Source organism: Corvus brachyrhynchos, unplaced genomic scaffold (genome assembly GCF_000691975.1).
Source record: "Corvus brachyrhynchos isolate BGI_N302 unplaced genomic scaffold, ASM69197v1 scaffold309, whole genome shotgun sequence".
Classification (NCBI taxonomy): Eukaryota; Metazoa; Chordata; class Aves; order Passeriformes; family Corvidae; genus Corvus; species Corvus brachyrhynchos.
In genome coordinates this window covers 440,294-454,429 of record NW_008240227.1, presented here as the reverse complement: position 1 = coordinate 454,429, position 14,136 = coordinate 440,294, and the positions used below count along the sequence as shown (strand labels likewise).

The 14,136-nt window shown below is 55.5% G+C and overlaps 2 protein-coding genes and 1 long non-coding RNA gene across 4 annotated transcripts in view; 1 reads left to right on the top strand and 2 right to left on the bottom strand.

The window, feature by feature from the left end:
* The window catches only part of LOC108449339, an 11,011-nt gene extending 2,655 nt beyond the window's left edge, over positions 1-8,356 (bottom strand). Inside the window, exons 1-2 of the long non-coding RNA XR_001865501.1 lie at positions 8,229-8,356; positions 3,798-3,939 (exon numbers count right to left, since the gene is read on the bottom strand). This is a non-coding gene — a long non-coding RNA (uncharacterized LOC108449339). The remainder of the gene's footprint in view (positions 1-3,797; positions 3,940-8,228) is intronic.
* Positions 941-10,575, top strand: MAN2C1 (mannosidase alpha class 2C member 1). Of its 2 annotated transcripts, XM_017745185.1 has the most exons (24): positions 941-1,058; positions 1,349-1,419; positions 1,556-1,733; positions 2,178-2,367; positions 2,733-2,839; positions 2,988-3,098; positions 3,451-3,543; positions 3,666-3,782; positions 4,218-4,313; positions 4,608-4,753; positions 5,205-5,328; positions 5,490-5,611; positions 6,123-6,208; positions 6,682-6,852; positions 7,140-7,222; positions 7,376-7,470; positions 7,593-7,697; positions 7,884-8,040; positions 8,364-8,507; positions 8,602-8,711; positions 9,280-9,359; positions 9,477-9,622; positions 9,786-9,889; positions 9,970-10,575. In XM_017745185.1, exons 1-24 carry the CDS (start codon positions 1,029-1,031, stop codon positions 10,085-10,087), a joined length of 2,784 nt encoding a protein of 927 aa, XP_017600674.1. In that variant the 5' UTR covers positions 941-1,028; the 3' UTR covers positions 10,088-10,575. The 2 variants fall into 2 exon arrangements, with proteins under 2 accessions (XP_017600674.1, XP_017600675.1); XM_017745186.1 differs by lacking the exons at positions 941-1,058; positions 1,349-1,419; positions 2,178-2,367 and having other exon boundaries at positions 1,646-1,733.
* Positions 10,576-10,815: 240 nt separating this feature from the next.
* NEIL1 (nei like DNA glycosylase 1) lies at positions 10,816-14,136 on the bottom strand (the record flags this gene model as incomplete). Its single annotated transcript, XM_008641984.2, has 9 exons — positions 10,816-11,165; positions 11,331-11,544; positions 11,698-11,771; positions 12,144-12,171; positions 12,642-12,766; positions 12,915-13,014; positions 13,521-13,599; positions 13,755-13,874; positions 13,970-14,136. Coding segments are annotated over 9 exons (927 nt in total), but the record flags the coding sequence as incomplete, so codon positions are not given.

Here is a 14,136-nt window from a genome sequence, read left to right as displayed (position 1 = left end):
GGACACACGCTGAGGGAGCAAATCACACACCCACACCCACGCACCCACACACTCCCTGGTCGGCATGGAGCGCTGCCTCGGGGCTCCACGGCACAGCCCCTCGGCCCTCCAGCCGTCCCCTGCCCACCGGGGGCCAACAGGGCGCTTTATTACTCAGTGATCTGGTAATATTATTGAGGATGCTGGGTGGTGGCAGGGCGATTCAGCCATGCTGTGAAAGCTCCCCGTATCACCCCTGGGCTAGTCCATGCGGGACAGATCTTATTAATGTGTCCTGGCCATCTCCGACCACAGGCTTTTTGGGGATCGCTGTCCACCGGCATCGCTCTCCTACTTCCAGACTCCGCGGCACATCCCGTACGAGGAGGCTGTTGTGCAGGAATTCAGGCCGGCTCAAGTGGGACAGTCTTTCGGGCCCACGTGAGTAACAGGTTTCGGTGGTGCTGTGCCCGCGGTGGGGTTGGAGCTCATGTCTCAGAGTTGTGTTTGTGAGTCCTCACAAGCTCTCCCTGGTGAAGACATGAGATGATGCTCTTCTTCCCCGCTGAGTGTTTGGAGCTGCCTGCCCAGAAGCCCTTAGGGAGATTTCATGAGGGAACAGACAAGTTTCTTGCTCGTTTCTGCTGAGAGCTCCTTGTGACCATGGTTGTGTCTCTGATGCTTCTGGGGGGCATGTGTTGGCTTGTCAAGTTTGGGAGAAGATTCTTATCCCAGCAGTGGTCAGAAAAGATGCCACTGACCGTTCCTCTGGGGTTCCAGAAGGGCATAGGTTAAATTAGGTGTGTGTATGGACAGGCAGCATCCTTGTGTGTGAATCCCTTCAAACTTGTGGGCTGTCCTCACTCTGCTTTTTCCACGGAGGCTCTGAGGAAGCATGCTTTCCCTCGGGAGAAGGTCACACAGGGGACTGAGGTTGCTGCTTGCTCTCTTCCAGATGGGAGACATGCTGGTTTAAGGTGGAACTGAGCATCCCCCTGGCATGGGCAGGGCGGGAAGTGCACTTCGTCTGGGAGAGCGATGGGGAGGGCATGGTGTGGCGAGATGCCCAGCCTGTCCAGGTATGGAGACGTGGATCACGGGTGTGCCAGGTGCCCTGCTATGTACAGAGCTATGTACAGAGTGGTGACCTTTGGCACCCCTGCCACGTTCTGTGGTGGTGTGTGTAGGGTTCATGGTGCTGCTGGGGCAGCAGCAGTTTTTGTTCCTGTACTTGTCCCAGCAATTATCCCAGAGCGTGTGGGACCAGCCCCTCTGTCCAGCTGGACTTTGGGGTATCTTATCCTGCCCATCCAGCCTGCTGTCATGGACCTCTGATGACATGTGCTGAATGTGCCATCTTCCTGTGCAGGGATTGACTAAGGAAGGTGAGAAGACCAGCTACATCCTGACAAGAAGCCTGAAAGAGTCAGAGCCCCACAGGTGGGTGGTCAGCTAAGCCAGAGCCCCCCACTGCTGAGAGACCTTGGTGTTGTCAGAAGCCAAGAGACCGAGGACACACACATCCTTGTCTGTGCTTGTGACCTGCTCCCTGATGGTTTCCTCTTGGTCCCCACAGCTTGACACTGTATGTGGAGCTGGCCTGCAATGGGCTCTTTGGAGCTGGCAAGGGCAGCATGATTGCCCCTCCAGACCCAGACAGGAGGGTCACCCTGAGCAAGGCTGAGCTGGTTGTCTTCAACAGAGATGTCTACGAACTGCTGGTGGATCTGGAAATACTGCTGGACATGGCTCAGGTCTGGGAGCTCCTCTTCCCTTCTTTCACCCTTTCTCCTTCTCCTGCTGTTCTATGACCTGAGGCCTTGGAGGAGAAAATGTTTGCTGCTTTAGCACAATTGACACTATCTGGACTTGATGATCCTTGTGGGTTTCTTCCAACTCAGGATATTCTAGAGTAGGAGAAAACTGAATTGAGAGAAGCCACAGGTGCTTTTTCATCCACTTTCTGCTCCAAAGCAGGATGTGTTAACCACAGTCCCCTGGGATGGGCATATGTGGAACTTGGATTTGGAAGGCATGTGAGAAAAGGCATAAGGTTGTGTTTGTGAAGCAGAGACATGGTGTTTATCTGTTATGACTGCCTGAGATAGGTGTTGAAAGGAGGTAGCAGATTCACCTGGAGACAGCTGAATCAGCTGATACAGTGGCCAAAGTCATACTTCTATCCCTCCCAACCCCAGCTCCTCGGGGAGGAAAACCAGAGGAGTTTCCAGGCACTGTACACTGCCAACCAGATGGTCAATGTGTGTGACGTTATGGACCCCTCCACCTTCCCCGCTGCACGTGACCTGGCTGCAGCCATCTTCAGCCAGAGGAACGGCGAGAGCCAGCACACCATCCATGCCATGGGACACTGCCACATTGACTCTGGTGAGAGCAGCACAGCGCTCCCTCTCCTCTCACCTGGAGGCCAGGGTGTGCTGCCCAAGGGGAGAACAGGCTGCCCTTGGGTTCCAGGCACAGGGTACCATGCCTTGAGAGAAGGGAATGGGACCTCTGTGCTGCCACACAGCTGGTTTGTCACCGAGGCAATGTGCAGATGTGGGTCTGACTAGCTCTGCCCTTTGGAACACTGATGGGACTGTGGATGAGGGATGAATTACAGCCTGCTGTCTTCTACCTGTTGGGCTTCACCCCTCCATTTCCCATCCCAGGAGGGGTTTCAGAGGGGTTCCAGCTTTGTGAGGAGCTTGTGTTAGGTAATAACCATGGTGGGGCCATGCCTGTCCCTGCAGCCTGGCTGTGGCCATATGAGGAGACCATCCGTAAGTGCGCCCGGAGCTGGGTCACCGTGGTCCATCTGATGGAGCACAATCCAGAGCTCACCTTCGCCTGCTCCCAGGTGAGTGATCTCCCTCTGGACACCTCTCCTCTGCTCGTGGCATGTTGCTTCTCCAGCAAAAAGAGATGGGGGGATGACCAAAGGAGTTGCAGAGAGAAGGGATGGGGTGTGGGGTGGGGAGCTGGGGCTGATCCCTGTGCTCTGGCAGGCACAGCAGTTCGAGTGGGTGCGCAGCTGGTACCCTGGGCTCTACGCACGGATTCAGGACTTCGTGGCCAAGGGACAGTTCATTCCTGTTGGAGGCACCTGGGTGGAAATGGTGAGTAGCATGGTGAGCCTGGCTTGCCACGCCCTCCTTGTGCCATCCTCTGGGACCAGGCCTGGCACTGCAGGGCAGAGCAGAGCCTTTGCTGAGCCTGTCTGGTTGGTGATGGTCTAGGAACAGCAGCTGTCTGAAGTGTCAGCCTAGCAAAAATACAATCCTCCCAAATCAATCCCTGAGAAAGGAGCTTTGGACTCCCTAGTGTGTTCCTCCTTTTTCCCTCTGCCAAGCCCTGTTCAGGTTCTCCCCACAATCTGCCAGGTCAGGTGTGTGGGAATGGGAATCTTACAAGATCTATCCTTTCCTGGTGCCTGGCTTTCCTCACTGACTCCCTGTACCTTCCCCCCAGGATGGGAACCTGCCCAGTGGGGAGTCCATGGTGCGGCAGTTTCTCCAGGGACAGAGGTTCTTCCAGGAGCAGTTTGGCCGAATCTGCTCGGAGGTACTTGTTTTTTTCCGTCACGCCTTCCTTGCACACCATCTCCTTCCACCCCTTGCTCTGTGTGAGGTTGGCCTGACTTGTGTGTGTCCCTCTCCCTCTGCTCCTGTCACCTGTGCTCCCAGTTCTGGCTGCCGGACACATTTGGATACTCAGCCCAGCTGCCCCAGCTGATGCACGGCTGTGGGATCCAGCGCTTCCTCACCCAGAAGCTCAGCTGGAACCTGGTGAACTCCTTCCCGGTGAGCTGTGCTTACCTTCTTCCCAGGGGATGGATGTGTGGGTGCTGGAGTCTTCTGCAAGGCCTGGACCTGTTGGTTCCACAGTCCTTCAGCTCAGCTAACACAGGCTCTGCTTCCAGAAGCCACCAGGTTTTGGTGGTAGTGTTGTCCTGCCAGGCTTTAGGAGAGAGGAAGGACATGGTTAGAGATCCCAGCCGGGCCCCTGGCCTAGGTATTCCTTCTGCTTCCAGACGGGAAGCTGTGACTTGTGTGCAGGTCCAACAGACAGCAAATCCAGCCCCTGCCCTTGTGGCATTCCCTGTTCTTGTCCTCAAACTGATCCATCGGGGCATCCTGTACCTCCCTGGATAGAAAATGAAGGCCCAGTTTGAATCCTGAAGAGGCTCTGAAATGCCTGTCCCTCATGGACCATATTTCCCTTTCTCTCCCCTCCAGCATCACACCTTTTTCTGGGAAGGCATTGACGGTTCCCAAGTCCTGACCCATTTTCCCCCTGGTGATTCCTATGGGATGCATGGGCGAGTGGAGGAGGTGAGTGAGGTTGCCAGACCTGCACGTGAAGGGCAGTGCCAGCCCCTTGAGGCCAGATCTGAGGCTCCTGGGAGAGAGCACTGCCTGGGAAGGGAGCGGGATATCTGGCAGCATTGTTGGACAAAGGCTGTTGGGATGCCTGACTCCAAGATGTGCCTGTGCCTGATTTAGGGCACTTTGGGCTGGGGAAGAGGAGCAAGACAGGGCTTTGCACCCTAAAGACTCCAGCTGGTGTGGAGCTGTGGGGTTGGGGCTGGGTGCCAGGGGATTGCAGCTGCCCAAAAATCCCTCCAGATGCTGAAAACAGTGAAGAACAACAAGGACAAAGGCCGTGTGAACCACAGCGCATTCCTCTTCGGCTTTGGAGATGGAGGGGGGGGACCCACGCAGAAGATGCTGGATAGGATGAAAAGAATGAGTAACACAGATGGGCTGCCCAGGTGAGGGGAGAGCTCCCATCCTCTCTCCTGTCTGGGGCATTTGCTTTGAGCCAGGCCTGGCTGCCTGCGGTGACAAAGGGGGAAGGGCAGGGAGATGGGCAAGCAGAGGGCTGCGAAGGATTTTCAGGGGGATGGAGTCTCTCCATCATCAAGAGCTGTAAGAACAGGTCCATAGGGCGGCCATGGACTTCTTGTGACCCCTCAGTAGAGCCGTGGGGTGAATGGCCAGCACAGCAGCTGTGCCTGGCAGTCAGCACCTGCCTGGGGAGTGTCCACAGGAGAGGGACAGGGTCACAGGGGAGCAGGAGAGGGGTAGGAGAAGGGTGAGGGGAATACTTTGTCTGGTTGTGTTGCAGTTTCTGAGGCCTGTCACCTTTCCAGCCCAGATGCACCATTAGCCATGTCACAGGCTCCTCCCCAGCTCATCACTGTCTGTGTGTCTGTCCCACAGGGTGCAGATGTCCACTCCTGACCAACTCTTTTCTGTCTTGGAGAAGGAGTCATCCCAGCTGTGCACCTGGGTGGGAGAGCTCTTCCTGGAGCTGCACAATGGCACCTACACCACCCAGGCCCAGGTGAGGGTCCCACTCCCAGGCAAGGGGGCCGTGCAAACTCATGACACCTGCCAGCAAGCAGCCTTCCTGCTCTGGAGATGGGATTCTGCCGCTGGTGTGAGAGATCCACTCCCAGCTACCCATTTCCTGAGCATCTTCCTTCTGTCCTTCATTGGCACCAGATAAAGAAGGGGAATCGGGAATGTGAGCGAATTCTCCATGATGTGGAAGTGCTCAGCACCCTGGCTGTGGCTCAGGACAGTGTGTTCCAGTACCCTGCCAGCCAGCTCCAGCAGCTCTGGAGGTGAGGGAGTGTAGGAGCACTGGTGGTACTGGGGGAGAGTTCAGTACTGCAGCACGGTATGTACACAACCCCCGCCATAAACTGGTCAGCAATCTACCTGGAAAGAATCTGCTGCTTTGCTTGATTCTCCTGTTGAAAGGTAACTCCCAACCCTCTGCTGTCTGGAAGCTTCATTTCCTACCAAAGCTTATTCCTCCCCAGTTTTGACTTGTTTGAGCTTGTGCAACAACGTATCTGGTAGCCCTGAGGGATAAAAACAAATAGCTCTTACTGCCCGTGGTTGTGGTTTACTAAGATGACAGTTGACAAGCCCTAACATAAAGGGATTTAAAGCATGCTGTGGAAAAAATCCTTTTCTCTCAAGTGCTGGGAAATGGGGGAAGAGGGAACAGTTACTAAGTTTGTCTGTCTTGCAAACAGGGCTCTTGTTTGAGAGAAGAGCTTGTTCTAAGCCAGCACAAATCCAGTGCTCACCACTGCTTCCTTCCCTGGTTTCTGCTCTCTGTTTTAGGTTATTGCTGCTCAACCAGTTCCACGATGTCCTGCCAGGCAGCTGTATCCAGCTCGTGGTTGAGGATGCCCTGCAGTACTACACAGGTGAGCAGGGAGTTTGGCTAGGAGGACACTCACCTGTGGGAGCACACTAGGTCCTGCCTGGTGGGGCTGCGGAGGTTCCAGCCCTGGACTGCCAGGGCCAGCCTCGGCAGGCATGTCTGAAATAATGTTAAATTAGCAGGAGAGCCAAGGGATTGAGAACCATCCCAATTTATTGACTTTTCTGCTGGCTGCTGGCATGCCAGGATAGACTCCCACCAAGGTTTGTTTCTGCCTGCCCAGGGGTGCTTGCAGGAGCTTCGTTAACTAGAATTTTCCAGCTGAGCTGGCACAGCTCTTTGTAATCTTGTAATAACAAAGTTCAGAGTAATTAGACACTTGAATTACTTACTAATAGATAATAATAATTAATGATAATTAGCAGTTGTAGCTTGGAAGGAGATAAAGTGTGTGTACATTGCACGGTGAGTGCCAGAAGCTCTCTCAGCTCCAACTCAGGCCCTTTCATTGCCCAGAGATCCGCAGGGCTGGTGCTCAGCTGCAGGAGGAGGCTGTGCAATCCTTGTGCAGGGATCTGCTGCAGCCCAAGGCACGGAGCACCCAGAGCACCCTCGTGTTGAACACATTGCCCTGGGAACGCACCGAGGTGATCTCCAGGCCTGGGCCAGACGGAACAGAGACTTTGGGTATGTCTGACGTGGGAGTAACTCTTGTATCAGAATTCCTTACAGGGGCAGAGATAGCTAACAGGGAAATACTTCACCTCTCTCTGCCCTGGGGAGAGTTTTATTGACTGTTCAATTTGTCCTTTGGACAACTTGAAAGGGGATAAAGTCGCCTGAAGTATGCATGAAGAAGAGGAGGGTATGGGAGGAGGTGGTAGATCTGACATGAGAGCAGCAGGGCAGCACAGTCATGGGACTTAGGGTTCAGTCTGGGGTGAGTGTTGGAACAGAACCTCTTTGCTTTCCAGCTCTGGTGACAGTCCCCAGCATGGGCTATGCTCTAGTGCAGGAGCCATTTGTGCCTCCTCAGCCTGTGGCAGTGAGGAAACAGGTAAGCACAAGGCACATTTCCTCAGGTCTGTGTTCCCCCCGTCAGAGGTTGTTTGAGGAGAAATCTAAGGAATCCACATACTAAGCTTGCCATGGAAGCACTCAGCTCCCACAGGTGTGGGTCTGTGACACCTGCTTCTGGCCTTTTCCCAAGGAGGATGGCTCCATTACCATGGAGAATGGGGTAATTGCTGTCTGCCTGGACACGATGGGGCACCTGACCTCGCTTCGGCTGCTGGACTCTGGAAGGTCTGTGTCACCCAGTTCCTGGCCCTGAGCTCCTCAAACCTCTCCCAGGACTTCTCACTGTACACCTTTCTCCACTGCCAGTCCTTCTGATGCTGCTGTTCCTCTGTTCTACTTTATTTCAGAGAGTCAGTCCCAGATGGCTGCTATGCCAACCAGTTTGCACTCTTTGATGATGTTCCCCTCTACTGGGATGCCTGGGATGTGATGGATTATCACTTGGAAACCAGGTAGAGGAGCAGTGCATGCAGCACTTGGATTTTGGCTTTGCCCTGAGATTCTTGCCTCCCTGTCAGTCCTAGCTGTAAGAGCATTCACTCTGGAGAAATGAGTGCCTGCTGTGTGGGTGGTTGGACTGGGATTTGGGAACTTGGATCTACGAGGCTGAGACTATCTCTGCCTTCATTCCTTTCTAGGAAGCCAGTGACAACGCTACTGAAGCCTCTGGAAATCACCCTGGCTGGGGGCCTGCGGGGGAGCGTGAGGTTCTCCCTGCAGGTTGGGAAAAGCAGCACCTTAACCCAGGAGATCATCCTGGATGCCAGGTGCCCCTACCTCCGCTTCCTGACCCAGGTTCGGCCCGTGGCTGCCATGTGATACTAACATTCTATGCAGCTGGGAACTGGGGAGCTGAACCTTGTGCCTGAATTATGTCCCCCCTCCCTGTTTTCTTCCCTGGAGTCCCCTGCTGCCTGTCCTCCTCTGCAGAAAGCAGCCCAAGGGTGGGGGTCCCGAGGGATGAGGTTGGAAGAGGGACCCACCAGTTCATCCATGTTGAGACTCTGGTGTGTTTTCGTTGTAGCTGACGTGGACTGGCTGCTGCACACCAGGACACGAGAAGTGCAGTCTCTGCCTGTCAGTCCCCCATGGTGACGTCCTTCTGCTGCCACATTTAGGTCGAGTGGAAGGAGGCTCACAAGTTCCTGAAGGTGGAGTTCCCTGTGCAGGTCCGGAGCACCAATGCTACCTACGAGATCCAGTTCGGACACCTGCAGCGGCCAACGCACTGGAACACGTCCTGGGACTGGGCTCGGTTCGAGGTGAGAAGGGAGCTGGTCTGGACCCAGGACCAAGCTGCTCCTGCTCTGGGCAGTAGCTCTGTGTGCTGAACACATCCCTTGGTACCTGCTGCAGGTGTGGGCTCACAAGTGGCTGGATCTGTCCGAGCATGGCTTCGGGGTTGCTCTGCTGAACGACTGCAAATATGGGGCATCAGCCCACAGGAACATCCTCAGCCTCTCCCTGTGAGTTAGAGATGGGTGAGGGGAAAGCTGCTGCGAGTACTCTGCCTTCTGAGGTTTCTCTTGGAAGTCAAGGCAACACCTGGTCCTAAATGACCTTATTTAACAAGGAAGTAGTCTGGTGGGTGGCTGTTGTCTGAGAATTTGGCTGACTTATATTATCTTAGTCAATTAGAGCTAATTCCTGTGAGCTGTGCTCAAAGACAACTCAGGAGAGATCAGATTCAGATTTGTAGCAGGCTTTTCTGTTGCTAACCAGAACATACCCCAGGAAGGGAGGCTTAAGGAGAGGAAAGGAACAGGAGTTAATCTTACGGGTACATACCAAGCTAAAAGAGACTGCGTATTTCAGTTTGACTCTGTCAGCCACAATTTTCACAGGAAGACACCCCAGTTTTTTAGCTTCTGGAACCTTCCAGGGTTTGTTTGCTGTTGCGTGTTTGCTTCCACTTCAGGACCCAGCCTCAAGGTAGCAAGGGAAGCAGTTGTCTTGTCACAGTGCCCTGGCTCTGCTCTGTGTGACAGTGGGTGCTGCCAAGACGCCGGTCTCACTAACCTCATGTTGCCTTAGGCTGAGAGCACCCAAGTCCCCTGATTCCACGGCAGACATTGGGCACCACCAGTTCACCTATGCTGTGATGCCTCACCGGGGTGAGTGGCAGGCACAGCTGGGGACATGCAGGGTGGGAGATGCTCCAGGGAGCCTTGGGGTGAACGTGTCTGCGGCTGTGCACGTACAAAGGCTGGCTAGAGGGTCTTGTGCTGCAGGTTCCTTCCAGGAGGCCGGTGTGATCCAGCAAGCCTACAACTTGAATTTCCCCCTCCACGCGGTCCCAGCCAGCTGTGCCCAGTGCCCAGCCTGGAGTGCCTTTTCTGTCAGCTCACCTGCCATCGTGCTGGAGACTGTCAAGCAGGCAGGTGCTGGGGTAGAGGAGGGAAGGGCAGGGGGGGTTAAGGTGCTGTTGTTGAGCAAGGCTTGCTCTTTCACCCACACCGAGTGGTGGTCAGGTTCAGCTGAGTGCAACAACTTGTGTTGGAGAGGCTGTGCCTGTCTCATTTGTCTGAACTCCCCCAAAGGCTGAGGACAGACCTGAGGCTGTGGTGGTTCGGCTCTACGAGGCCCATGGCAGCACGGTCACAGCCTGGCTCCAGACCTCCCTCCCTGTCAAGGAGGCGATACTGTAAGTCCATGCCAGAGGGCTGGGGGTGCATGGGGATGGGGATGGAGATGAGTCCCTTCAGCCTTGTGTTTGCTCCCCAGCTGTGACCTCCTGGAGCGTCCGGCTGTGCAGGGCCGCCTGCAGCTGGAGCAGCAGGGCCTGAGGCTTTCCTTCACACCCTTCCACGTGCTCTCCGTCCTCCTGGTCCTGAGCCGCTGACACCAAACATCACCCTTGCCGATGCTGCAGCCACCTGGACCAACACTGTGAGCTCAAATAAATCATAGACTGAGCTGTCTCCGATCTCAAGAGTTGTGCAAGGCAGCAGTCCCAGAAAGGGCAGTGTCCGAATGTCCTGCACCCAACTGTCAGAGAGCAGCGCTTGAACCACCCCACTCCTCAGGGAAGGAGGACAGCTGGGAACTGGGGAGCTGCCCATCCAGGGTAGGTGGTCCTGAGTGAGTTCTGGGCTCACTTAAGTGTAGACAAAGGTGCAGACAGGCTGGTGGCCCTGCACAGGCTCTGCTCCAGCCCTGAGGGTTTGGGGAGCAGCAGCTTCCACAGTGACTCCTGTGTCTCAGCTTTCATCTTGTCTAGCAGTGAGTGTAAAAACACACTCCACTCCTTCCCTTCTCCCTCTGCCTGCCCCTTGCATTGCCCTTGCAGAAGAGGAAATGCAAAAAATCAAGAGAGTTACATAAAAACAAGCTCCAGCCTGTTTTCTTAACTTGTTTCCAGGTAACTGCACTGACCTGCCTCCTCCCAGGGGCTTTGTTGCAGTTGCTTTTTTAGTGTCCACCTAAACAAGATCTCACTTCTGGGACTGGGGAGGAAGAGCTTACCTTTATTTTGGGGGGATGAGGTGGAGGGGAACTCTGCTCTAGCCCCTGTGGAGAAGAGGCTGGGCACAGAGGGGTTTATCCTCAGCATGAAAAGGCATGCATAGCGATTTCTACACAAAATACTTTATTAGTCAGCTAAAAACAGTGATGGGATCAGCAGCCAGAAAAGGAGGAGGGTGAGGGAGGAGTCAGAGTCCAGCACAACATGTGGTCCTGGCCCTTCTTCCCCTCAAATGCCTGTGGACAGCAGGAAAAAGCCCCATCACCAAGCTCAGCTTCTCCCTCCCACACTGGCAAGAAGCAACAGCAGCAAGTGTGAGCACAGGTACAGACTAGCTCCATTTTCCCTAGCACTAACCCGGGTCTGTGGCCAGGCCCTCCCTGAGCTCCTCTTGGCCCCTTAAATGCCCCTCAGGAGGTGGCAGTGGGTGATACTCACACAGCAGGGGCTGCACCTGGAGAATGGAGAGGGAAATGAGGAGTCAGAGGGCAGGGGGGTATCTGGTTCTGCCCCATGGGCTCCTCTCCTGCCTTTTGGCACCCCTCAGTCCCCTTGCCACAAGGGAGCTCTCCCACAGCCCCCATCTCTGCACCAAAGCTACAGGGGCTGCCAGTCTCACCTTTGCCCCTGTGGGCAGATATCCGGCGGCTTCTCCTGACACTCAGAGGCACCTCAGGCTCAGGCAAGGCTGGAGCAGCGGTTGCTTTCCTCCTCCTGCAAGCACGTCCCTTCCTTGGCCTGTCAGCCTCCCCTTCCTTCTCTTCCTCCTTCTCCTCTGACTTCAGGGGGTTCACTGCAGCCCTGCGGTGCTTTTTCAAGGCACGTGGGGTGACCTGGGTGGGCATCAGAGCCAGAGCTTAGCAGCAGAAGGGTCCTTGGAGCACCAAGATGAGAAACTCCGTGTAGGATCATCACCATGAATTCATGAGCAGCCCGAGCAAGGCCCAGGGAACAGGACAGCCAGACAGAGCCACAAAGCTGCTCACCTTGGCGGTCGATTCCTCAGGGTCTGCCTTCAGCTGAGGGCTCTTCTTGCGGGGTGTCTTGCGGGGTCTCTGCCCTGCATGAGAGGATGTGCCCAGCTTAGGTGGGGTGAGGAGAGGATGGGGCAGAGCCTGCACCCCAAGGGACAGGCCATGGCACAGGGACCTTGCAGGGATACTGTCCTGGGTGATGTGAGGAACTGCAGGATGAAAAACCATCCAACAGTTGCACCCAGGCAGGTTGGGATGCTGGTAGGAAGCCTTGGGGACAAATGGGTTCTGTCCCCTGGTACCAACAACTGTCACAGGCCTGTCAGCACCCCAGAGAGAATGGCTCTTTGCTCTCTGAGTGCCTGTGCCCTTGTGCTGCACAGCAAGAAGAGGGTGTCCCTGTCTCCAGCCCTCCCCGAGCAAGAGTGGGTCCCACAGGAAGGGGAGAGGAGACTCACCTTTGGGAGCCATCGGGCCAGGCTCTCCCTGTAAGGAAGGGACAGAGCATTGACTGGGGTGCAGTCATTCTGCAGGCAGCAGCAGCAGAATCCCTGCCCCTTCTCCATCCTGCAGCCACTGCAGTGATAGGGAAACAGCCACGTTTCCCTGGGAAGGCAGGGGAGTTGAGCTTGCTCTGCCGGCCCTGTGCCTTGAGGACTCTGCCATCATTTCCTGTACCTTCAAGGCCCCAAACACAGGGCACAGGAGGGAAGAACAGGGCTTCCAGACCACCCCAACCCCACCATTCCCTCCGTCTGCTCCAGACTGCTCACCATCCGTTACCTGGCTGCCCACCACACAGGAGGTCCTTGTCACCTCCATGCCCAGCAGCTTGATGGAGAGGGAGACCCCCAGCCACACAGTGTAATGGGAGTCTCAGCAAGCAGAAAACAGGCCACACATAGGAGGAGTGGTTTGGGGACCTCCAGCTCCCAACAGCAGCCCCAGGCTCCTACCTGGAACCATATGGTCCTGCCACTGCGGTCACGCAGGGAGCTCATGCCAGGCACCAGGTAACACTGCAGCCAGTTCTTGAAGGCAGCATAGTTATCCGAGTGCTCAGGGTCCAAGAGCTGCTTCTCTGGGAGGGGAGACAGGGAAAGGCAGACAGAATCAGAGCAGAAGCCGTGATCACCATTTGGTTCACCCCAAACCTTCTGATGCTGAGAAAGCAAAGCCCCAGCCTCCCTGCCAACCCCATGCCCCAGCTGCCTGTCCTGTCCTCTCACCTGCCATGATGACCTCCATGGGCACGGTGTGGCACAGCTCCAACAGATCTGGGTTCTCTTGCTTCAGCTTCACCTTCTTGCTCAGTGTCAGGGAAGGATCCTGCAGGTATGGAGAAGGGCAGAGAAGTCACCTGCCAGCTACCTCTGCCTCCTCAGGTTCTCTCCTCTCATCTTCTTCCCCATCTCTTGCCCTCCAGAGGATGAGCTGCCACACTCTCCACGCATGACAGCCCCGAGTTCACCACACAGTAGGTTTCCAACTCAGCTACACAGACATGAAAGAGGGCTAACACACACAAACACCAGCAGCAGGTCACGTAGTTTGTTTTCAGGCTTCTTTACAATAGCTGCCTCCTCTCCCCTGACGCCACAAGATCAGCCTTGGGCTTTACTGCAGCCTGCCCCTTGGAGCTTTTAAGCTTGCAAGGTGTTTGTTTCCCTCACCTCTTCCTCTTCACCCACCCAAAAAACACTTGCAGACTTCCTTAGGGCAGAGGACTGGCAAAGGTCATCATGAAGGGCCACAGGCAATCAAACCCCTGCTTATGGCATCTGTCTGGAAACCTGCTGCTTTCTGAGCCTGTGAAAGCACCTGGTATTCCCCACCTTCTTCCTCCTCTCCTGCTCCTGATCCTTCAGGGCCTCCAGCACAGTCCGAGCTTTTTCAAAGGGAGGGATCTTCAACCTGAGAGAGTTACACACAAGCCTGAAGCCTCGGTTCTGGCACTTCCTGTGTCTACCAGGTGAGGAGGCACAGCTGGCTTAGCCAAGGAGCCTTCAAGCTCCAGCAAACTCTTAGAGACTAAACCTCCATGGCAGGTGGTGCTCAATCCACCTTACCTGTAAAGGATCTCAGCACGCAGGTAATTCCCAATTCCATTGAAATATTTCTGGTTTAAGAGGACCTCACAGATGGGCTTGTCAAAAGCCCTGTCATCCAGGTTCTTCAGCACATTCCCCCTGCAAGAGAGCACGGGGCATGAAGAGTCACCTGGACGTGTCCGTGCAGGAAAAGCAGCCAAAACCAAGCAGGGGGCATTCCTCAGGACGCTCACCTGAAAGCCTGGTACTCGGAGACGACGCAGGGCCCGCGTTCCGGCTGCCAGGCGTCCCCCAGGCGCCAAGACCCGAAGCGCCGGGGGTCGACGAAGCAGAGGGCGCGCGGGGGGCTCTCGCGGGTGAGGAAGCGGAGGTGGGCATGGCGGGGCAGCTCGGCGGCGGG